Here is a 22,294-nt window from a genome sequence, read left to right as displayed (position 1 = left end):
TCTAACTTTTCTGTTGCTGTAATTTTTCTTTTAATATATAGTTTTTTGTTTTGAGGGGGTATATCCTTACTAGGCACCATATGACTGTAAAATAAGTTTTATGTTGTAGCCTTATGCTATTCTGCAAGACGAGGATTTAAACAATACAACAGAAAGTTGAACAAATCTCAACAAACTGGAATATGCAGTTGGATACTGTGATAAATCTGACTGTTTTGTTTTTAAGGTTTGGCATCAAATCCATCCAAGACAAACTAGACTGGATGCAGTTTTCCCACACACTGCAGGTTTCTATTTATAGTAAAGTTATTTTTCTCTCTCTCTCTCTCCATTAAATAGTCTTGACACTGGTGTATTCCCTGGTGTTTCAGCTGGTATGATAATCATTTAGGTTTCCAATAAACATGCATCCACAAATTGCATCTCTTTTCAGAGACACATTTCATATGACACACATGTTGATATGTTATAAACTTAGAAAATATTGGACATTGTTTTAATGGGAACTGAGTGTGTGTTTGTTTTTAAAAAGCCGTATAGCCCCGAGTCACTGCATTGCTTTGTTTGGTTTTAAAGAAAACTTAATGTGTGTACAATAAATCAGATATAAAGTGAAAGGTAACTTGAGCTGCTCCCTTATTTCCCAAGTTTTCACCACAGCAGATAGATCTGCATATTTCATTTGGCACAGGATTTAGCTGGCTACCCTCCCATTTTTCTATACACTAGCTTGGGACCCCCTGGGTCTGGGTGTCTCTTCTCACACTCGGGGAAACTCAAGTAATCCGAGTTACATGTGACCTTTCACATATAACCTTTTAAGCAATACACCACAGAGCAACTCGATAACAGTCTAAAAAAAAGTGTTATTGTATTCCCTCATAAGAATCAATATAAAACATCTAACACACACACACATATACACACACATACCTTGACGTTCCCTGTAGGGGATGCCACAGCTGATAATCTGCCTCCATTTCACCTTACTCCTAGAATTCTCTCCTTGTCATTAGTAATAATGATCATATTAATAATAAAAAGGTGCCACAAAAGACAGGAAATGACCTACCACATTCCAAAATAACAATAATTAGATTAGATTTGAGCTTTATTTCTTTTTCGGTTCAAATGATCCATTTTTCATGCATTTTTTTTTTACCTTATTGAACTATTTTATCATATTTTAGTATTTTTTATTTAGTGTTATTGTATCTTATTTCAAGACACGTTATTAAAGTTATATTGTTCAGCGTTGTGTTTAATGTTTTGGCTGCGGTCACACAGAAATGCATGAAATTCGAAGATACGTAAGCTATCGCTTACTTGATCTAAAACTACATTGCCAAGAAGCCTTTGCGACAATAACACGACCACGGATCATTTCCAGCCAATCAGCGTCCGCCCATGGTGTTCTCTTACTGACGTGTCGGGTTCAGTTCAGAGAAAAAACACGGGTCTGCTTTTGATGCTGTTCCTTTAACCGCCAGACACCAACAGGTAGAAAAATGGCAGAACCCAGCAAGCAGGACATTTCTGTTATTTTCAAGCGACTTCGTTCCATCCCTACGAATAAGGTGAGAGTTAAATAAATACCAGAAAAGACGTGTGTATTCTGGTGCACAAGGAAGTCCGCTGAACTAAATATCTGACACGTCGCACTTTATGGGAAACGCCACAGCTGGCTTCAGTTTGCGACCAATTTAACAGCTGTCTGACGTGTGTCATCTTTAGAATAAGTCGGGTTTAAAAAAAAAAAAAACGTGTTTTAAAACGTGCAGAAGCAAAATATCACAAAACTTAGAAATTGTAACCTGACGTGACGTGACGTTAGCAAACGGGGTGACAGCTAGCTAGCTACATTTTGACAGTTTACATTAGCCGTGTTTGTTTAAAGCTCAGTTTCTAAGGCCTTTTCTCGACTCGGGTCATGTAAAAGACAGAACAGACATCTTCAGGGACAAAGACGTGTTTGCGACTCGCTGCTGTAACTATTATCTGTTGATCTCATTGCGAAATTAACGCCGCTTCACCAACAGCTGTTTGAGTCAGTAGCACAGTCTCCTGTTTATCCTCACAGCTGTTGCTTCGTGTAGTCGGACACTCTTCACGCTCTTGGCCTCCACCCGTGGACCATTCTACAACTGCGTTAATTTGAAAAGAATCCATGCATAAAATACTACAATACCAAATATAGTCCTGAGACAAAATGTAAATCCAGTTGTTGAAACAGTGGTTACGAAATATTTTATAAAACACGTCTTGATAACTTCCTTATAAGCAAATCGCGTGTTAAATATAACAAACAAATTTCCAGCTTAGAAATCCACTTCTTCCAGATCCACATGTGTTTTTAAACATTTTGTTAACATCAGCATATTTTAAAGAACATTATGCTCTGTAAATTGTGTCCAACAACACATGCACGACCTAATTCGCCTTAGAAAGGAAGAGATAAAACAGTAAGATGACATGTCATGTTGTACATGTGCCAACACCATGGGTAGACCAAAGGTCTGTCCTCTGACATATTTTTTTTCTTTTTTTCAATTTTTTCTGACTAGTTAAGTGCATTGAGTGCATTAGTCTAACCAATACAGCATTGTTACTCATATTACCAAAGGTTCAAAGTATCCTTTATTTATATGACCACATTTATCCCTAGATAGCATATTTTTCTAAGAAAACACTAATAATAGCTATGATTTGCAACCCTGTTGACATACATATAAAATAAACATGTCAAAATCATGAAATATTATTAAACAACACTGCTGTGGTCCTGAGTATTTGTCACATTTATGTCATAACTGAAAATAAAAGTACTATATTTCAGCCACGTTAACTTATTTTATATTTTATTTATTTTATTTATATCTGTAATTTATATTTTATATTGTGATTTTTATCTGTACCATGATTTTACTGGAAAGCACTTTGGTGTACTTCGGTCTTTAAAATGTGCTATATAAATAAATTTTGATTGATTGATTGAATCTTGTTACTCTTATTTTAACCAGGTTACCATATAATTTTTACTAAATAAAAAGTGCACCTTTGATGCCTGAACTGGCCATATCAATTTATTATTTGTTTTTATTACTTACATCAAATAAAATATCTTTAAATTATCTATATTTTTAAAAAAAATAGTCTTCTCCAGTTATAGAATGATCTGTCTCTTTTGTTAATATGATGAAGATCTCGTGTGTTTGTATATATTCTTGCTCTCTGTCCCTCAGGTTTGCTTTGACTGCGCAGCTAAGAACCCCAGCTGGGCCAGCATCACCTATGGGGTTTTTGTCTGTATAGATTGTTCTGGGACTCACAGGTCTCTGGGAGTGCACCTTTCATTTATTAGGTAAGTCAGGAATTATATATTTTCCTTGGAGTTGGAAGTAAATGGACTGGTGCTTATGTCAATGTGTGAATGAGGCTTGTTGTAAGAAAGTTCGCAAATACAGTAGAAAATGTACGAGTGCTTTTTATCTAACATCACACACTCCAATAGAAGCATCGGGATCTTTGGGTTCAAGTTTACTTTAACATGCAGACTAGAGGAGCGAGTTTGCAGACAGCCTCCTCTTCATCATGAGCCACAAGCACCTCTAACAAAATAATAACTCAAGAGTAAACAACAGTTCAGAAGTGTCTTCAATGGGAAGGTTGTGTTTGAGGATTAAACACTGAGAATTTTTTTTTTTTTTTTTCTGAGAAGATTTACAGTGCGTTACTGACACCTGCTATGATGTATTGTTTGGAGATGTTAGGATTAACAAAAAGACAGGGGGCAGAGCTTCCAGATTTTCACTGGGAGTTACCAGGACATGCAAGACTAGAAAAGAGTACATCAGAGGGATGGCTCAGGCTGAGCGGTTTGTAGACAAAGTTAGAGAGGCAAGGCTGAGATAGTATGAAGATATGCAGCGCTGAACAAAGGATGCTGAAGATGAAGCTGCCCAATGGGAGGAAAAGAGGAAGAAAACAGAGAAGGTGTTGGTGCGCGTTGGTGTGACTTAAGAGGATCCCTGGAATAGGGTGAGATGGAGGCAGATGATTCGCTGTAGCCACCTCTTTGAAGTGAAAGTGGATGTGAATGATTATTTTTCCGTTTTTGCAAACAAAAGCGCCTTGACTCCGCTGTTGCTGTAATTTTTTATTTTTTTTAATTAAATTGAGTTTAATAAAAAGTTTTTGTTTTTTTGCAGTATAAGAAATTAGGATGTGAAAATATCAGCTCGTTAGGATAGTATTAAACACTTTAAAAAATACAAGACAACAGCAGTCATAGAAATGAAAAGAAGATAAGATATGCACAGTATTTTGATCAAATTCACTCTACCTTTTATAACCCAAACTGCAAAGATGTAGTGCAATATGGACTGAACAGCTCAGAAGTATACTCTCAGCCAAAAACAGGCCTTTATAGGGTAACTAAGCATGACTGGTGTTCTTATTGTTAAGGCATAGGATTGTGTTACCTGTGTAATAAAAGTAAATTTTTAATAAGATAAGCAATTTAAAAAAAAAAAAAGAAGAAAAAAATAAACTGTCATTTCAAATGACTACATTAAAAGTGTGTAATCTAATAGTAAAGCTATTGTAGGCTGCTTCCTTATTTTGCAAGCATTCACCACAGCAGGTAGCTTCACATGTTTGACTTGGCAGATTTTTATGCCGGATGCCCTTCCTGACCCCACCCCAAAGGGATTTATTTCTCCTCCTGGACTTGAACCAGGGATCTTTCACTTTTTGGGCGAATGTGTAAACTACGAGCAGTAATCCTGGATACGGTACATTAATTGGACATAACAATCTCAAGAGATTTATTGTAATTTTGGATAAAAATAAATGACTTAAGCATCCAAAACAAATAAAACAGAATAAAGACGCTTCAGATACAGTGAAGGATATGGTAAATGGCCTGCATTTGTATAGCGCTTTTCTAGTCCATAGGACCCCAAAGCGCTTTACACTACATTCAGTCATTCACCCATTCACACACACATTCACACACTGGCGATGGCAAGCTACAGGATAAGGATAAGTGGAACAAAGGCAGCTCAAGCAAGGAGATGGGAGTGGATAGGGTTCTGTAACCTCAGGTGTATGTTTCTTTGTTCAAACACACATTCTTCAAACCCTGATCCTGTTGTGCCACACAGGTCCACCGAGCTGGATTTTAATTGGTCGTGGTTCCAGCTAAGATGTATGCAAGTTGGAGGCAACGCCAGCGCAGTGAGTAAAATATCAGCACACTATCATCCGGTTAAAACTCCAGCAGTGTGTGACACAAGCGTGATTCTACCTGTTTGCTTTCCTGTTTCTTATTTGACCTCTCGGTGTCAGATTGCATTTTTCAGTCAACATGGCTGCAGAGCCAATGCCGCCAATGCCAAGTACAACAGCCGGGCTGCACAGCTGTACAGAGAGAAGATAAAGACTTTAGCCACACAAGCAACCAGACGCCATGGCACTGAGGTAAGACTGACAGGCTGGGTTACAGTCTGGAAACGCCTCCACGTTTCTCCTCAAGGGGGGCGGGGAGAAACCAACCTGGGGCTGAGAGATTAAATGTGTTAAACACTGGCTTCCTGGGTATTACCCATATGCTTATCACACTTATAATAAACGCTCATATAATTGAATCATTTTACGGCTCTTGTTCTCCACAGCTGTGGCTGGACAGTCAGGCTCCTCTGTCTCCAACATCCCCAGGCGACAAGCAGGTGGATTTCTTCAGTCTGCATACACAGGTATAAGTGTGTGGTTTCTTCAATTGGGATTTAGTCCAGAACTTTCCACAGATATGCTGCACAGCCTGACAGCGATTATTAATTTCACTACGTGTGTCTGTGTCCTGGCCAGGCTGTTCCTGAAAATCTGAACATGGCCAAAATGAGTCTGAGCCCCTCTGCATCAGAGAAGCTTTCAGAGCCAGAAAAAGATGAAGACCGTAATGGTATCTTTGTGTCATTGCTTAATAATCTGATTTATACTGACTCACTGCAGTTTTATATTAAAATAGTTTTGTGGCTCATCACATGTTTAAACTTCAGGTAACTCAGAGGAGGGTCCCAATGTGGAAATGCTCAGTGTTTCACCAAAAGCAAACCCAGGTTTGAGTCAATACTGTTCAGGTTTAGTTAACTCTACCTAAATGCCCGTAAAAGTCTGTCTAAATATTGACTTCACTCTGTCTGTTGTTTTCTCAGAGCCCTCTTCTCTTCTTAAGAAAAAGCCAGCAGGTGCCAAGAAAACAGTATGTATAAGGTTTTATATTGGTGTCATAATAAGTACAATAAAACAATTACTTAAGGGAGGAGGGTAATATTCAGAGAAAAAATTCAAGTAGTGTCTGAGATAAATTTTAAGACAAATAGAAAGCCAGTCACGTTGTCTTACTTTACAAGCTTGGGTCAACCTGATCGTACTACACGCCACAGCCACATAGGGAGGGCCACATTTACACCCGAGTTAGGCAGTGCAGCAGTAGTCACTGCATACACACACATCACATGATTGACCTGAGGGGACACAAGAACAGGTAAATAAGGTGAATCACAACAACAGTAGGCACCATTTACTGCCAATAAAATTAATTATCTTTACACGTTTGTTTTAAATAATGAATTGGGGTCCCATTCCACATGTCCCTGCAGTTTGCACTGCCCTGCTGCCACATGGACCCATTTATAAGAGATTATAGTATAGTATTATGAGAGGTTGTTTTTTTGTTTTCTGAATTTTCCTCTTTTAAAATATGTTTTTAATCTTGGAGATTCTGAATGTTATCTCAGAATACAAGCTTCTACCCCAGCTCCGTTATCTGTTTTATTTGGTACATCATTGTAATGTGTATGTTTGTGTGCAGCTGGCCTCAAAGAAGGGCGGTCTGGGCGCTCAGAAGGTTAGCAGCCAGAGCTTCTCGGAGCTCGAGAAGAAGGCGCAGGCTGCTGACAAAATCAGAGAGAAAGAGGAGAGCTTTGCTGGTGCCAAGAAGAACGTTACAACTGAGGAGTCCATGTAAGAATACCCATAGCTTTTTATTTCTTTTTCATTCCATCTTTCTTGTTGTAATCACTTAATTGGAAAGCGAATGTAACTTTGTGTCCTCTATGGCAAGATGAAATCCATGGCTCTTTCTTCTCTTTACCTCAGGAGAAAGGGGCTAAATCATGTATATTACTTAAGCTATGCACCACATTTGGCTCGTCTGTTTCCATCTCTGAGCTTACCTACTTTTTTTCTCCTCAGTGCTCCATCCATGCGGCTGGCCTACAAAGATTTTGAGCAGCAGAGGAAAATCGAAGAGCAGAAGCTGAAAGGACTAGAGGGGAAAAAGAAGGAACAGGCTGAGAGACTGGGCATGGGTCTGGGCATGAGGAGGTAAGACAAATTGGGAGTGAGGGGGGACAAACCTCTAGTAGATTTAAGATTTTTTTTTTTTTTTTTTTTCCCCCATTTTAATGTGTCTCACTGTCATTTTTACTCTTTCTTGGCTCTTCTCTGTAGTGGAGTTTCTCACTCTGTGATGTCAGACATGCACACCATCCAGCAGGACAATCCAATTGGAGCAAAGACCACCAAAGGACGGCGATTTATTGATGAAGATGACGATGAAGGGTCCTTCAGCTCTAGGTCAGATAAAGTTGATGTTGATAATATATAAACAAAATGAAATCTTGATACTGTGTTAATAATATTACAGTTTTTTTTTTTTCCTTTTGAGTGAGACAGAGACGGGTATAACAGTAAAGCTGTAAGAAATATCAGTAGTGAAGGTAGATGAGTTTAATAGTTGGAGTTGACTATCCAAAGTAGCGGACAGTGGATAAGAGAGGTGAAGAAGAGAGTGCAGGCAGGGTGGAGTGGATGGAGATAAGTCTCAGTAATGATTTGTGACACTAAGTGTGAAAGGGAATGTTTACCAAATGATAGTGAGACCTGCTTTGATGTGTGGTTTGGAGATGTTGGCACTGACAAAAAGCCAAGCTGAAGATGTCAAGGTCTTCATTGGGAGTGAGCAGGGTGGACACGATTAGAAATGAGTACATCACAGGGACAGTTCAGTTTGAAAAGTTTGGAGATAAAGTCAGAGAGGCAATGCTCAGATGATTTGGACATGTGGGCATATTGGACAAAGGGTGCTGACTATGGAGTTGCCATGCAGGAAGAAAAAGAGGAAGATCAAAAAAGAGGTTTACAGATGTAGTGAAGGAGGACATGCAGAGGGTCAATGTGATAGGTCAGATAGATGTTTGTTTTTTCTTAAAAAAATTACTGATGCAGTTTGATTAAAACATATAATATTCTAAATTATCATAAATAAAACTGAGTATGGTACAAAAATATATATGGTGTGTGAAAAATGTAGTAGCTCTTAATGATTAACAGTTGGGGAAACCTGAAGTGAGCATTTGTTGTGAACATCCATAGCCTTTTTAAATAGGAGTAATTCTTCTTGGTGCTCTTGCACTCAAATATATCAGTTATAGACGAATGAACAACTTGGCAAAGTTCATTCTTTCAATTCAGACTGTGTTGATATTGAACTATGTGTTGCAGAGCTCTTTGTTCTTTCTGTTTCTAATATTTCTTTATGTTCAGAGTCATTTTCAAGTTACAGGATTAATGTGGGATCTGTGAGCACTTCCCTGACACTGTAGCATGATGAATGGGAGTCTATAAATCTAACATTTGCATGCTAAACAATGTGCTGACTGTGTAAATTTGGGTATCTTAGTGTCAGCGTACTAGTAAAGTCCATTATCTCTCTTTTTGTTCCACCTTATATTGTTCTTGTTGGCTTCTTTCTTCAGGGTTCTGACTCGCTTTGAGGACCAAAGTGAAACCTCAGACAGTTTCTCTTCACGGTGGGGCGATGGAGATGATGGAAGAGGCTGGATGAAAGAGAGCAAGAAACCAGAGCCAGACTTTTTCTTGTCCTCCACTATAACTTCATTTGATGACAGGTTGGTTGTTTAAACACAAAACTGAAGCTTTCTACATGTTTTTATGGTTAGGTTTAATGATTCAAAGCAAATTTTAGTTAAATACAACAATCAAAATTAACAGCAAATTAAGATAAGGGCTTTCTAGAATAAATCTGATTATGTTATCAAATAGAATAATCAGATTTATTCTATTTTATCAAATAAAATTACTAATTTACAGAAAGAAATTTTTTACACCTCAGCCGCAAAAGGCTGATGGGTGACATGCAATAACTCGAGAAGAAGGCAAAGTAGAACTTTGAAAATGATAGCATAAGTGCGTCTGCTAGCTGGCTGAGGTGTAGTGCTGGTGGTCATCAGTGTTTTTAATTGTAGCTTAAGATACTTTTTACACAAAGGTAAGACTCTTCAGTCTTAAATATGTTTGGTGTAATTTAATTCAGCGTGTTCTTTTAAAATACACGAATTGTGCTTAAAGTACTTCTTCCTGTTGTCATATTATTATTTTTTCTGTTGGTAACTGTTATCAGGCCCACAACCAGAAGGAAACCAGAAGCAGCAGCGCTCTCGGACACGGGAGAAGCTCGGAAAAAGTTTGGAGATGATGTAAAAGCCATCTCGTCTGATATGTACTTTGGAAAACAAGACAACTCTGAGGTATACAAGCACAACGTGGACACACATTCTAAACCGTGCTTTTCCTTTGATTTCATTTGGTGAATACTAGACTGGGAAATTACATTAAAAACTGTCTGTATTTGTTCCTTGGAACTTGAGATAAGCCTGAACATTAGTTCCTGAAGGTCTTTAATTTAAATAGAGGTTCTTAAATGGTCAAACATAAAACTTGGTTGAAATTTTCAAAATTTTCTGTTGTTCAGTATGAAGCCAAAACCCGACTGGAGAGATTTTCTGCGAGTGCATCCATAAGTTCAGCCGATCTGTTTGATGATCCAAAGAAGCAGACTGGTAAGACATGACTGTCTCTTCTTTTCTTAGCGCTTGTATGTTGAGCTGCTCGGTGGAACATCTTAGTATGATTGTTTGTTTGTTTTTAATAAGATGCCCACTTGTGTGATTCTTTAGTTGGATTTAACAACCTGTTAACTGTGCGCTTTTCTGATACATCTTCCAAACTCCAGGTCATTTTGTCAGTAATGAGTAGACAAACGCGCCACAAATTCAGCTGTGTTCTTAATTTTATTGGGGACTTCGGGTCACTGATTAATGCCGGTTGCTAAAACTGTATCATAAGAGAGAAACTGCACATGTTGGATGCTTGTTCCAGGCTTAGTTAGGTGGTGGTCACATTGAGAAGACAATCTTGGCCTATCCTACTTGGTGTTACACTGTTGGGTGGAATTTTAGGTGGAATGGAGGTTTTCCACCTAAAATTCCACCTGTCTGATGACCCTTGAATCTCTGCTAGAATAATTACATAATAAGTATTGAACTGTGATACAGGTTGTAATATAAAATATTATGCCCCTGAAATTATGAAAAGAAGTCTGACTTTTGAGTTTATTGTGAAGCTGTGCTGAAATTGTGAGTAATTTATCTCACATACACTGAAGTTTTGCACTAGCTCCAGAGTGATTAACCAGTCCGACTGTGCATACTGGTCGAGCTGGTCTCAACCCTTGTACCTCAGAGGAAATCTAAATACCGTAAATTCTTTCATATGATCATGTGAAAAAGCAGGTTTCACAAGACTGAAAACATTAAATACACACTTACTGCTTCCACAGGCATTAAGAAGGTAAGTAGCCTCCAGGTGCTGCTAATCAAAGGCATTTGAGTAATTGATTTTGAGCAAGTGTGAACACCTCTGTGACAGCAGACGTTTTGTTTTCCTGTTCTGGAGCATTCAGGGTGAAAGATATCAGCAATGATCTTAAAGAAGCAATTGTTGCTGCCAATCAATCTACGAAGGGTTATAAGGCCATTTTCAAACAATCTGAAGTCGCTCATTCTACAGTGAGGACAATTATTCACAAGTGGAAAACATTCAATATAATTACTGATCTTATCAGGACTGGAAGTCACTAGAAGGTCAGACCATTCAGGATTTGTAGCATTTTATTTTTATTTTTTTAGTTTCTCTGTTTCTGACTCTACAGGCCTCAGCATGTTGGCATGTTAAATGTTAATGGTCATGACTGAACAAGTATAGTTTGTTTGGAAGGATTGCCAGTTTAGGATTGCAAAGTTGCATCTGAACAAACCACGAGACTTCTGGAACAATGTCCTTCATACAGATAAAACCCAAAGTAGGGATGTTTGTTTGGGGGGGCTTGCAGTCACAGAGACCCCCATGAATTCCTCTGTATACCAAAGTATTGTAGAGTCGAATGAGAGGCCATCTGTCCAAGAGATGAATCTTAAACAAAACTGGGTCATGCAGCAGGACGATGATCATATCACAGCATTGCTTTAACGAGCAGGCCAAAATTTCTCCACAACAATGTGAGAGACTTGTAAGATCATACAGGAAATGATTGCTTCAAGTTATTGCTGCTAAATGTGCTCAGCAGGCTACTGTACTTTGTTTTACACAGGACTGCAGAGAGTCCCCTGAAAACTGTCTTTTTCACATGACTGTACATGCGAGTGGCTTCTCCACGAGTCCTCAAGCTTTTTGTCTCTCTGTCTGCTTGACTTTTTGCCTCGTGTCCACAGCGAGTTCGTACCGTCTGAGCAACGTACTCCCCAGCGCTCCCGACATGTCGCAGCTCAAACATGGAGTGCGCTCAGTTGCAGGAAAACTTTCAGTCATGGCCAGCGGCGTAGTTAGCTCAATTCAGGTCAGTCAGATATATTCCAGCGTATGATACAAGTTCATCAATAATGACGACTTCTCATGGTGCTTTTTTTTAATTTCCTTTTTTCAGGATCACTACAGTTCCTAAGTGAACATGTCGGATTCACCGTCCATAGGTATCTTCTGTTTGCCAGTTAGATGACATTTCTAGTGGGTGCTCATCGTGGGAGAGTTGGGAGGAAAATATAAATCAATGCTATGAGCAAGTCTGCAGAATGTACTTGTATATTGTATATCTATATCTAGTTTTTTATTAGATGATGTATATACATAGTCGTAGTCTTTGGGATCAAATCAAGATGAGCAGAGCACAATATTTTTCGGTGGAATTATTTTCCCCCTGCAAACACCTTGAAGGAAGATATTTGTGTATATACAGCTATGAAGAATATTCAGCCTGCATTATGTTAAGTTTGCTTTGAGCTTCGGGGTTTTACATATATAGAAATGCTGTATGTAGCAGTCTGAGGAGCTAGGAGGGCTATCCGTTTGATTCCTTTACCTCCGTAAGTACTTAAGTCAGTAACTCACTCATCACGTGCACTTTGTAGTGTTGTTTTTGTGCTTTTTGTGTTTTTGTGCCCCTTCATGCAGGGTTGAAAGTGTCCTTTCTGTCCCCAAAGTGCACTTACATTTGCTCTTCCAAAGGCAGGACCAAAAGCTGATTTAAAACAGAGGCCTTGGGGCAACAGATATACTTTTAGTAAGAGTACTGTAAGTTATGTAAACTGATGCGTCACTAGCACATAAGTGTCATTATCCTGTGAGTCGCAATTTGTTGTTGTTGTTGTTGTTGTCGTTTTGGAAGTCATGCAGAAATGCTTATAAAAAAGGAATGTGATATGCCAAAGTTTTAAGGAGTAAAAAAACAATTATTATAAGATATAAATATTTCTTTAAAACAACAAATGAGCTTCGTAAAAGCTCCAGTTGCATAGAATTAGATGCTATGAAGAATTCAGTCATCATTTTAAGAAGTAATTTTTGTTAGATTATTGTTTTTTTTTTTTTTTTTAATGTTCTTGAAATAAATGCCTAATCATCTTGGTAAATCTCTAAATTGTACACTTAGTATGGCCCTTGGATCGCCTCTATAAGACTTGAAGGATTTCTTGATGTGCTGAGACCTTTTATGTAGCTTTCAGGCCTCGTTTCCACTTTAAAAGAACAATGTGAATGATCCCTTTAAAACCATCAGTTATTTTTTTCTGTTACTTTAACTGCCATCATAAAAGGTTTTAACTTTATATATGCTATTGTTTCTAAACACAGTAGAACTACAGGCAGTGCTTGAGTTAGATTTGATATCTGTTCAGAGTAAAGCTTGCGCTTTTGCCTTTTTTCTGTCCTTTATCATTGTGCAAAGTTAAAGGGACTAATTAAAGCCCGGACTCCGTCATAATAGTACAGACTAATTTCTGAGAAGCTGGAACATCCCAGGAGTTTGATTTGACATGTTCAAATATGAAACACTAAAGAGGTTCTTAAATGGTCAAATATATATTTGTTTTTTGGGTTTTGTTTTTTGTTTTTTAATTCCCATCAGTAAATGCCTTAGTCCGGAGATCTTTGATTTACACACCTTCTTGTTGTCTCAATCTAGGTATCTTTTGCACATGTGTTGGAAATTGTGTGTGGCAGCTTTTGCTTGGTTGCACTCTAGTTTTTGCCCCTAAGTCGGCATATATGTTTTGTAAGATTGTGTCTCTGCCGTTCTATATTGTTACATGTAGGAGCTTGTATAAGCTGCATGGCCCTTGTAGCCCTCAAAATAAATATGTCAACACATCCTGAATATGAGATGGATTAAGAAACTTGTTTATTAAAACTCTAGTCCGCTGTGAACTGCTACATACAATCTTGTATAGGGGTTTTTCATTAATGAAAAAACTTACAGATAGATTTTGACCATTTTTGACACTCAAAATGTAAGTACGACTTTTGGGAATATGCCAAATAAATGGTTTGTGCTTAAACTTTTACTGTCTTCATTATTTGTGTAAATGTGTCCGTGTGCCTGCAAACTTTTTTTTTTTTTTTTTTTTTAGATTTAAGTGGGATTTGTTTTTTCTTTTTAAGACATCTTATTCACAGTACTGTGCAAAACTCTTAAACATCCAAGAACCCAGCCTGAATCTTTGAAAATGCCAATGACAGCACAGTTTGACAGGCATAAAATATTTTTGCATTAACAAGATGATTCTCAAAGAGCTATTGGCAGAAAACCTTTATCATCACGGTGAGTAGTGTGCCCTAAAAAAAACTGGAGGACCTGAGAGATGCATCTGGCCCTTCTATTGTCCCACCCACTCAATTTTCCCTTACCTACTGTACTTCCGTATCTTTTGTAAATTTCAGTGTTTCATGCAATTGATGCATTCATTTCCAATTTTTCTCTATAAAAATATAAAAGACTAAAGGGTGGCTCAAGACCTTTGCGTGTTTTTATTGGGCAAATATCACTTCGTTAAAAGTCAATGGTGTAAACCAGATAAAAGCAGCAGTTCTCACTTTAAAAGCTGAAACGTGATCTCGTCTTTTTGATAAATATCTTAAATAATCAGTGAAAATTTAAAATTATATCAGTAAAGTTCTCTTCCACATCGGACAGTCTATCAAATGTTGATCTACTTCTGCAGACATTAATCCACTTTGGCCAATTTCAGAGCAAATTCTGGCAACCGCTTACGTGGCCGGTTGTTGCGTTGAAAGTCGTGCGGTCATTGTCGGAAATTTGATGCAAAATCAAACGAAACTGCTAAACCTGGCGAAAAGTTGCTTAATTTAAAGGTTTCATCACGAACAAATAATCAGTTACTGGAGTAAAATGTTTCTCTTTAATTGTGTTTATAGCATTTAAACAACTAAAAGCGTTGGTGCTTTTAACTAGTTAAACATTACAGTATTAATATTTACGAGCTTACGAAGCACCCCTTGAAGGTCGCATTTTTCCAAGGAACAGGGGTAAAGAAAAAGTCCTTTTAAAGCGCCAACACACGCACACTCAGTCCGTTATTTTTTGCGTTTTTGAAGTTGATTTCTACATTATGAACTTCTCTCTAAAACAGGAGTCTTGTTTTTCTGTGCAAGGTAACAAACTCTGGTAAGCCCGTTTAACTCTCTAAATAGGCTATAAAAAGATAACCAGCGGTTTATTACTGCGCTAAAATGCCTACTGAACTAAAGCAGAGGAGGAAGACGCAGGCACAGAAGCAAAGCGATGAACCATCAGAAGGCTCAAACGGGAAAGAAGAAACGCAGAAAGTGAAGACTGAAGCAGGAGACAAGACAGGAGCGAGCAAAACGTCCTCGGGCCTGGACATTAGAAGTGTAATGTGCTTGTTGTCGCTCGCAGCTTGCGGGGCTCTGAGCTGGTAAGTCCACATATTAGTATTAACGCTTTCTTCAGAACTACAGAGGACTTCTCTCTGAAGGTTTTCTGACTTTCAGGTTGGTGCTGCAGCAGAATGAGAAGTTTTCCCAGATTGAGGAAAAATACAGATCTCTACACGGAAAAACTTCCAGTCTGTTCGACATGGAGGAGGAGATTGTCAGAGTTTCCGAAAAGGTACGTTTGATTGACTGTGGAGCAGATCCTCAGCGTGTTTGGACCATGAATCTGCAAATTTTGATGGGTGTGAATGTCAAATACTTAGCGATCTTTAAATATTTAGCCCGACGATAAAGAGTGTAATTCCCCTAGAATTAAATCGATTTTAAGTGTATTTTACATGAAATTACGATGTAATTATGTATCTATAAATATTTACTGCTAAATACAGTAGGATAAGGGTATAATAATTAATATTTTTTTTAGGCAAGAAGAAATAATTATACTGTAAGTATCAGCGTAACTACTTTTAAGTAGTGCTAACTCCAGGTATTTCACAGGAAAGAAGAAATCATTGAGTTTTATGTCATTTTAAGTTGCGCCCAAGTAATTTTAAATAGCCCATAAGTAATTTTAAGTAGTTTATAGCTTGTATGTTAACATGTATTTTAGAGAAGATGTAATTAGAAGTTATTATACTGTAAGTACTATGTGTAGGTAAGTTTAAGTAGGACAGCACTTCAGATATTTTACAGGAAATAATAACTTAGTTTTAAGTAATTTTAAGGTTTAAGGAAGTTATGCATTACTGAAAATTAGTTACAGTGTAATTATTTATTGGCTCCTGTAAAAACGTGAACTGTTGCCCCTTATTCTACTGTATCTAGTAGGTATTTGTAGGCAATTATTAATACTTTGGATAAAATAGATTTTATTTGAGCGGAACTGCTTTTTAACCACACACTGTATTATAAAACGCTACCTTGTTTTTAACTGGACTCTATGGCTACCAGATGTTCTTTATTTCAACATAGAATTTAGTTCTTTGGGCAAAACAAATAAACTTAACAATGATTGTGTTGTATTGGGTTGCTTAAGGAAAGCTGTGAGACAAATATTCCAAAATCTGGACACATAAAATCCAATGTGTCTGTTCACCTAAATTCCATTTGAGATTATTGCATTTCAGCCCATTTGAATTTAAGTTTAGCAAAGAAAAAGTGTCTTCTTATTATATTTTATTTATTTTATATATATTTTGTTTAACCTCAAGGGAGGGGAAAACTACGGTTACATTTTTTGCAGAATTAAACTTGCTTAGTCTTTGCATTTCTTGGGACATTCTGGGGTTTTTTACTCACCTCAAACATATGCAACTAACTTTAAGCATCAAGTCAGAAAGGATGCTGCTATACCTTTTGTAAATTCCTATGTTTTAAAAACACCTTAAAACCTTCCAATATTACCCAAAGTCAATGACAGGTAGAGCAGAAACAACTGCTTTGATTTTTCTTTGTTTAAAAGATGTCACCTGAATTTGAACCAGGACCTGTATTCTCATGTGATACTGATTTGAACCACAAGATGGTGCAGCAAGCCTTTATTTACCAAAGCAAGTCATTAGGGGTGCATTGTTATTTACAATTATGGGCACTTCTGAAAACATGGAAGTCCACCCAATGTCAAATACTGCCCCCTGGTGTTGAAAGATTTAGATAACTACAGGGATAATTACAAAAAGTACCTTTAAGTTAAAGAAAGGGAGAAAAAAATCTGTCTTCATGAATTTCATTCTTTTAAAGTTGAGTTATCACTGCACCACTTTGTGTATTATATGAATACTGAGGATCATAGAGCTCCCACAGAAACAGCACTCCTGTTTTGTGTTGCGGCTGCAGCTTGCCGCCTCTGAGGATGACCTACAGGATGCGCTCTCCACCATCTCCCTGGTGACAAAACTCCAGCAGGACATCTCCACCCTCCATGCTGCTGTCACGACAATACAGGCTGATGAAAGCTCTGCCTCCCGTGATCTGGAGAAGGTCAACGCCCACTTCCTCAACGTGACCGAGACGTGGCAAGAGAGTCTGGCAGCCATCACCACCGATCTCACCTCACTCAAGTCCGAGTCCAGGGACACTCATGCAGGAGCCACAGAGCGGGTGAATGAAGCCGAGCGGAGAATCCGTTCACTGGCGGAGAGGCTGGAGGAGCTCAAGGACAGCACAAAGAGGAACGCCCGAGCTCTGGAGCGCACAGAGGAGGACGACGTCAAGCGAGCGCAGGATCAGCTGGACTGGAACACCAAGCAGATCCACAAGCTGGAGGAGCAGATCGGCATCCTGAACAAGAGGGAGGCCGAGCTAAGCTCTCAGCTCCAGGAGCACATTCCCCGTGCGAGGGCCTGCGAAGAGCATCTGCCGGAGGTAGAAGAGGCGGTGCGCTCCATCCTCAAACTGGGTGGAGATCTGAGCGGGATGGAGAAGAGGCTGGAGGAGGTGACCTTGCAGGTGTTTGGCACTGAGGACAGCATGCTGAAAGCAACAAATGAAATCCTCGAGATCAGACAGGAGCTGGACACCCTGCAGGCTCAAAACAGCATCATGAAGATGAAAAATGAGTTGTCCGTGGTTAAAGAGGCGGTCCGTGAACTCACCATGGTGTTGAGGGAAAGTGGGGTTGACAGCCAAATGAACTCTGACGCTCTGGAGGAAGTGGAATGGAATGAGGAGGAGGAAGAGTGGGAGAAAGATGAAGAGGATAAATTGACCGAGCCTTTTCTTGATGACCTCACTGAATGATATCATTGTTTGTTTTTTTTGTCCACTAGGAAAAATGAGTAGGAATGTCCTGTTTAACTGTAGGCTGTAAACCCCTTAAGTTGAGTTTAGTAGTATCTCTGTAAACTTTGTACCTCACTTTAATGTCAGAAAACTAGCCTGATGTCAACATGAGCTCATTAAAACACTGCACTGTATTACAGAAGTCGGATACATTTACCTTTGTGCACCATTTTATTAAATATGCCCGACTACTCTCAAGGTATCCATATGCACTGATACAGTTTTAAAGCATTAAATGTGCCAGTCTTTGTTCAGTCTTCTCTGTTTTTCTCTATTTTATTCAAATGTAAACTGGATAAGTTTTAGGTTTTAAAGTTTTGATTGAGAACAAAGCAGTTTCATATCACCACCTTTGATGCAAGGTCATCATTGTTGGCCATTTTCTTTGCGCGTTTTTGTTGTTTAAACAGCAAAAGATCCCCTGATCAGTTGGAAACAAGCAATAATGAACAGGGTCAATAAAATTTCTAAGTGTTAGATTAGATTTTAAACAGAAGAAGCTTTGCAAATATCAAGACAATCCACATATTTGAATGTCACGTTTCCATCTTGTTCTGGTGTCACCTGTTGTGTCACTAAGCTTATTTAATAAAACAATCTTTTTTTGTTTTTACAGAACAATGTCTGATTTGTTTTTTCCTCTCAGTGAATCGTCTTCTGTCCTGAGGTGTTTGGTTTTTTTTCCATTGGGGAAAAAACATGTCCTGTACCACCTGTTTCAGTGTGAGAGCGTCCAGCTGATGCTAGAGAGTCTCGGGGGTCAGCGTGGGGCTCTGAAGTCTCAGCTGGAGGGTTTGGAGCAGGATGTAGCTCGGCTGAAGGAGTGGGCTACTGGCTTGACTGAGAAGAGGGCTCAGCTTCAGAGCAGCTTGACTTCACTGAGAGAAGCTGTGGGTCAGATCGAAGCACGGACATCGACCATCACAAAGGACTTTACCAGCAAGGTTACTGATGATGTTATTGATGTCGTGCCTTTTCTTTTTCTAGAGTGCAAGTGTACGTGGGTAGAGACTAATCATATTGATAGCAACTCTGGTATCGGTATCTGATTAATACTAGAGCAATCGATATTGCCGTTCAGTATGTAGCCCACTGAATTCAGTTAAATACTTTTTTGGGGGTGGAGGGGTGAAAAACTATACCTCAGCTACACCACATTTACATTCAAGGTCTAAAAGTTTAAAAATAGATGAAAAGCTGATAGGGGTGCTTTATTGTACTATTTATTGTGGAAAGTAAAAATGTGATTTAGTGATCATTAAAATCTCTTCGGAAATTGCAGGTTGATGATAATTTCTCTCATAAACAATAACACACTCTGCTATATATTTCGCGTCCCTTTATAGGTTAAAAGTAGCAGTATTGGTATCAGCAGTACGGCCGCGTATTTATTTGGTTCAGTTGATACCCAAATTTGCAACAAAAAAGCATGTTCACCTCTGCAAAAGATTCTTTTTGCTTTTTTTACAGATAACATAAAAACTAAAGACTAAATACTTACACAGTGCTGTGCAATAATAAAAAAAAGCTTTCTTAGTGCTGTTTCAAACATTTCTTTTTTCCCTATGGCCATCTAGGTGTCGTCAGTGAGGACAGATGTGCGCAGGATGGATGGCCTGCACTCTGAGGTGGAGTCTCTGCTGACTCAGGTGGGCGAGCTTGAAGACGAGGCTGCTCGGGTGGAGCACAGCATGGTGAAACGCATCGGGGATGTGCTGGCCAGCAGCATCGATCGAGTTTCCAACCTCCGATCCGCATCTGAACGCAATTCTCAGGCCATAGAGCAGCTCCGCAGACGCATCCCTGAACTCGCCAGCGCCGACGAGCAGATCTCGGAGCGCTTGGTGGAGCTAGAGAGCGGCCGGGCCCGCGTGATAAGAACGGTGACCTTTGCCAGCGACCTTAAACCAAAGGTGGCTAATATTAGGAGAGACTTTGGCGCATTTGAGCCCCAGTTGTCAGACCTGACTCTTCGGATAGGACGATTAGCAAAAGATCTCATGGAAAGACAGAGAGAGATCGCTGAGCTTCGACAGACATTAAGTAACCTCACCGCAGTCGAGGGAGATTTGAGCGTCACAAGTAAACGGGTCAACGAGATAGCTGATATAACAGACATTGGAGAGATACACAAGCCAACATGAAAAACAAACAGACACCGGCTTCAATTCATCGATTTAACCCGATTACCTGTCATACTGCTGTTTTAGAACAAGAACAAATACTGAAATAAATCTGTTTTTTATTACGAATAAAACAAATGTGAGCATCTGAACACTCTTGAAGCAATCACTATGATCTGAGGCTGTCAGCTTTTCTAAATGGCGTAATATGATCTGGACCTCGAGGATGAAGATTTGATCGCTTTATTGTTTTTCTTTGCCTGGCTCCATCTAAATGTGTCAGTTTCATTACTTACCAAGTCAAGAATCCCCAGTAAAACAAATACAACTGCATGAAAAGTTTGCTGGTTTTGCCCCCCAGAAGAAGTTTCACTTACACAACTCTCTTTTTTACCTGCACAATTCTCTCATACATTTCCATCGGGTTTCATGCCATGTGCGATGGCTTCTCCTCCTCCTTCTATAATCTCCCTGATATTCAGTATGGGCCACATAATACTAGCTTTAGGGGATACAGTAGCTTGACATTTTGAGGAATGTGCCTATTCGCGTTCCAGCAGAGCTCTGCAGAATCTCTCTCGTGTCTCCAGGGTAAATGTGAATTACTGAGTTATAGCTCCAGTTATTGGTTCTGACCAGCCCTGGCACAATCACCGATTGCAAGTAGCCACGACAATAAAACCACCTGCCACATATTGTTTAGATCCCCCTCTTCAAACCAGAAAAGCTCTGACTTGTCAAAGCTGGACAAAGGACCTCAGTGGGACCCCTGGCTCCAGTGACCTGCAGGGTGCTTGTTCGGTTTATCTCACAGATGCTCGATCAGTTAAAGTTCTGTGGAAATCGGAGGCCTTAGAAGCTGTGTCATTCTTCTCTATTCATTTATTGCGCTTCCTCTTTATAGTTTTAACTGTCAATTAACTAATAATTACTGCAGTTTTTAATCCTCTCCAGTCCAGCCTCCCATTAATATAACGCTTAAATTACACCAGTCTAAACACCATTACTACATCACACACACCACACATTTTCTATAGAAACCAAGTGTAACGAAAAGCAGCGGTTAATTGTTTTCCCTTTCTCTTTCTACCTTTTTTATGGTGCCATTATATTTCTCCACTTGCGTTCATGTTTAAGCATGCTCTTTCATTGTTTTCCAGTGTTGAAGCTACCTTTTAAGAGTCAAAGCCCACCAGTTATGCTCATTTCCAGTGCTATATTATGATTTTGGACTTGCTTCACACCCCCTCGGTTCATCCTTTGAAATAAGCCATTTTAGATCCCTTTCTTTTTCCCTTTAACCCACCAACATCGGGTTTAAGTGGATTAGCTACCCTAACTGACATGATGCAAAGCCAGTAAATAAGGAAAGGATTGAACTGTTAATCAACCACTTTCATGGCTTATTCTGTAGTAGTATAAGTGATGCAGATATCCCAATGTACAAGAATTTGGTGTGAGTACTGCACTACTAGTGTGTCTTATGAATGCCAGAAAAAAAGGTTTTCCAACTTAAAAAGATTTTATAAAGCGATGATCTTTCAGTGCCAATGGTTTTAATGTTGTGTCTGATTAGTTTGGCAGTCCATGACCCTTTTTTAATGTTTGGAACATTGAAAACGGCCGTGCTGCCTGTTTTCATGTTCCCCGTGTTTACACTGTGCTCAGAGTGATGTCAGTAATATCTTACTGACATCACTCCCCACGCATCAGTTCTTCTTACAGCTTTTACTTAACACATTGTCCTAAATCGTCTTACCTTTACCATTAAAGTGCTACAAACTTGGAAATCCAGTTTGTCACTAGAGATATGCAGTACATGAGTGTTTCCTGATGTACTCTCTAGATTACTTAAATAGTTTATTGATGTCCAAATGCCTTAAAGCAAAACAGATAGCTTTGAAGTATTCCAATGAAGTGGTCACCCAACCACAGCTTTAGCTGTTGCTAAAGGAAGCGGCTTCCTATGGAACACTTGGTAAAGAGGCAAAACTATTTTTCACTTGTATAAAGAGTTCAGCATCTGGTATTTATTCATTAAGAGGTGAAAAATCGTTGCCTGGACTCCACAGCCTTGTCACATATTATTAATAACACGATGCTGACGTTATAAATAATGGAGCGAAGACGGATTATGATTTTTCCCCTCTCCCCATCAGCCACTGGGTAAATCACGTCTCTTATTTTTTCATTCCCGCCCTTCCTGTCAATACATTACC

General features: G+C 39.0%; 2 protein-coding genes across 3 annotated transcripts; both read left to right on the top strand.

Moving 5' to 3' along the window:
- The first annotated feature begins 1,397 nt into the window (after positions 1–1,397).
- arfgap3 (ADP-ribosylation factor GTPase activating protein 3) lies at positions 1,398–13,754 on the top strand. The gene is made up of 16 exons (XM_040035445.1): positions 1,398–1,577; positions 3,243–3,361; positions 5,166–5,238; positions 5,350–5,481; positions 5,676–5,756; positions 5,869–5,962; positions 6,060–6,119; positions 6,216–6,262; positions 6,875–7,026; positions 7,258–7,389; positions 7,516–7,641; positions 8,823–8,975; positions 9,488–9,614; positions 9,839–9,926; positions 11,637–11,761; positions 11,849–13,754. Exons 1-16 carry the CDS (start codon positions 1,509–1,511, stop codon positions 11,864–11,866), a joined length of 1,596 nt encoding a protein of 531 aa, XP_039891379.1. The 5' UTR covers positions 1,398–1,508; the 3' UTR covers positions 11,867–13,754.
- A 94-nt stretch (positions 13,755–13,848) lies between these two features.
- On the top strand, positions 13,849–20,227 carry LOC120735787 (IKBKB interacting protein). 2 transcript variants are annotated; one of them, XM_040035450.1, is made up of 4 exons: positions 13,849–15,152; positions 15,229–15,346; positions 18,675–18,896; positions 19,530–20,227. In XM_040035450.1, the coding sequence occupies exons 1-4, from the start codon at positions 14,947–14,949 to the stop codon at positions 20,094–20,096; spliced, it is 1,113 nt and encodes a 370-aa protein (XP_039891384.1). In that variant the 5' UTR covers positions 13,849–14,946; the 3' UTR covers positions 20,097–20,227. The 2 variants fall into 2 exon arrangements, with proteins under 2 accessions (XP_039891384.1, XP_039891383.1); XM_040035449.1 differs by lacking the exons at positions 18,675–18,896; positions 19,530–20,227 and adding an exon at positions 17,008–18,561.
- The last annotated feature ends 2,067 nt before the right edge of the window (positions 20,228–22,294 follow it).

This window comes from Simochromis diagramma, unplaced genomic scaffold (assembly GCF_900408965.1).
Source record: "Simochromis diagramma unplaced genomic scaffold, fSimDia1.1 OVJJ01000816.1, whole genome shotgun sequence".
Taxonomy (NCBI): domain Eukaryota; kingdom Metazoa; phylum Chordata; class Actinopteri; order Cichliformes; family Cichlidae; genus Simochromis; species Simochromis diagramma.
Note: the sequence above shows the minus strand (reverse complement) of the source record. Positions and strands in the feature narration are given on the sequence as shown.

Coding starts and splice junctions, on each gene's coding strand:
- LOC120735787 (XM_040035449.1), top strand. CDS start 14,947: ATGCCTACTGAACTAAAGCAGAGGAGGAAGACGCAGGCACAGAAGCAA. Junction 15,153..15,228: donor GCTTGCGGGGCTCTGAGCTG/GTAAGTCCACAT, acceptor TCTGACTTTCAG/GTTGGTGCTGCAGCAGAATG. Junction 15,347..17,007: donor TTGTCAGAGTTTCCGAAAAG/GTACGTTTGATT, acceptor TTGCGGCTGCAG/CTTGCCGCCTCTGAGGATGA.
- arfgap3 (XM_040035445.1), top strand. CDS start 1,509: ATGGCAGAACCCAGCAAGCAGGACATTTCTGTTATTTTCAAGCGACTT. Junction 5,757..5,868: donor TCTTCAGTCTGCATACACAG/GTATAAGTGTGT, acceptor TGTCCTGGCCAG/GCTGTTCCTGAAAATCTGAA. Junction 5,963..6,059: donor AAAAGATGAAGACCGTAATG/GTATCTTTGTGT, acceptor TTTAAACTTCAG/GTAACTCAGAGGAGGGTCCC.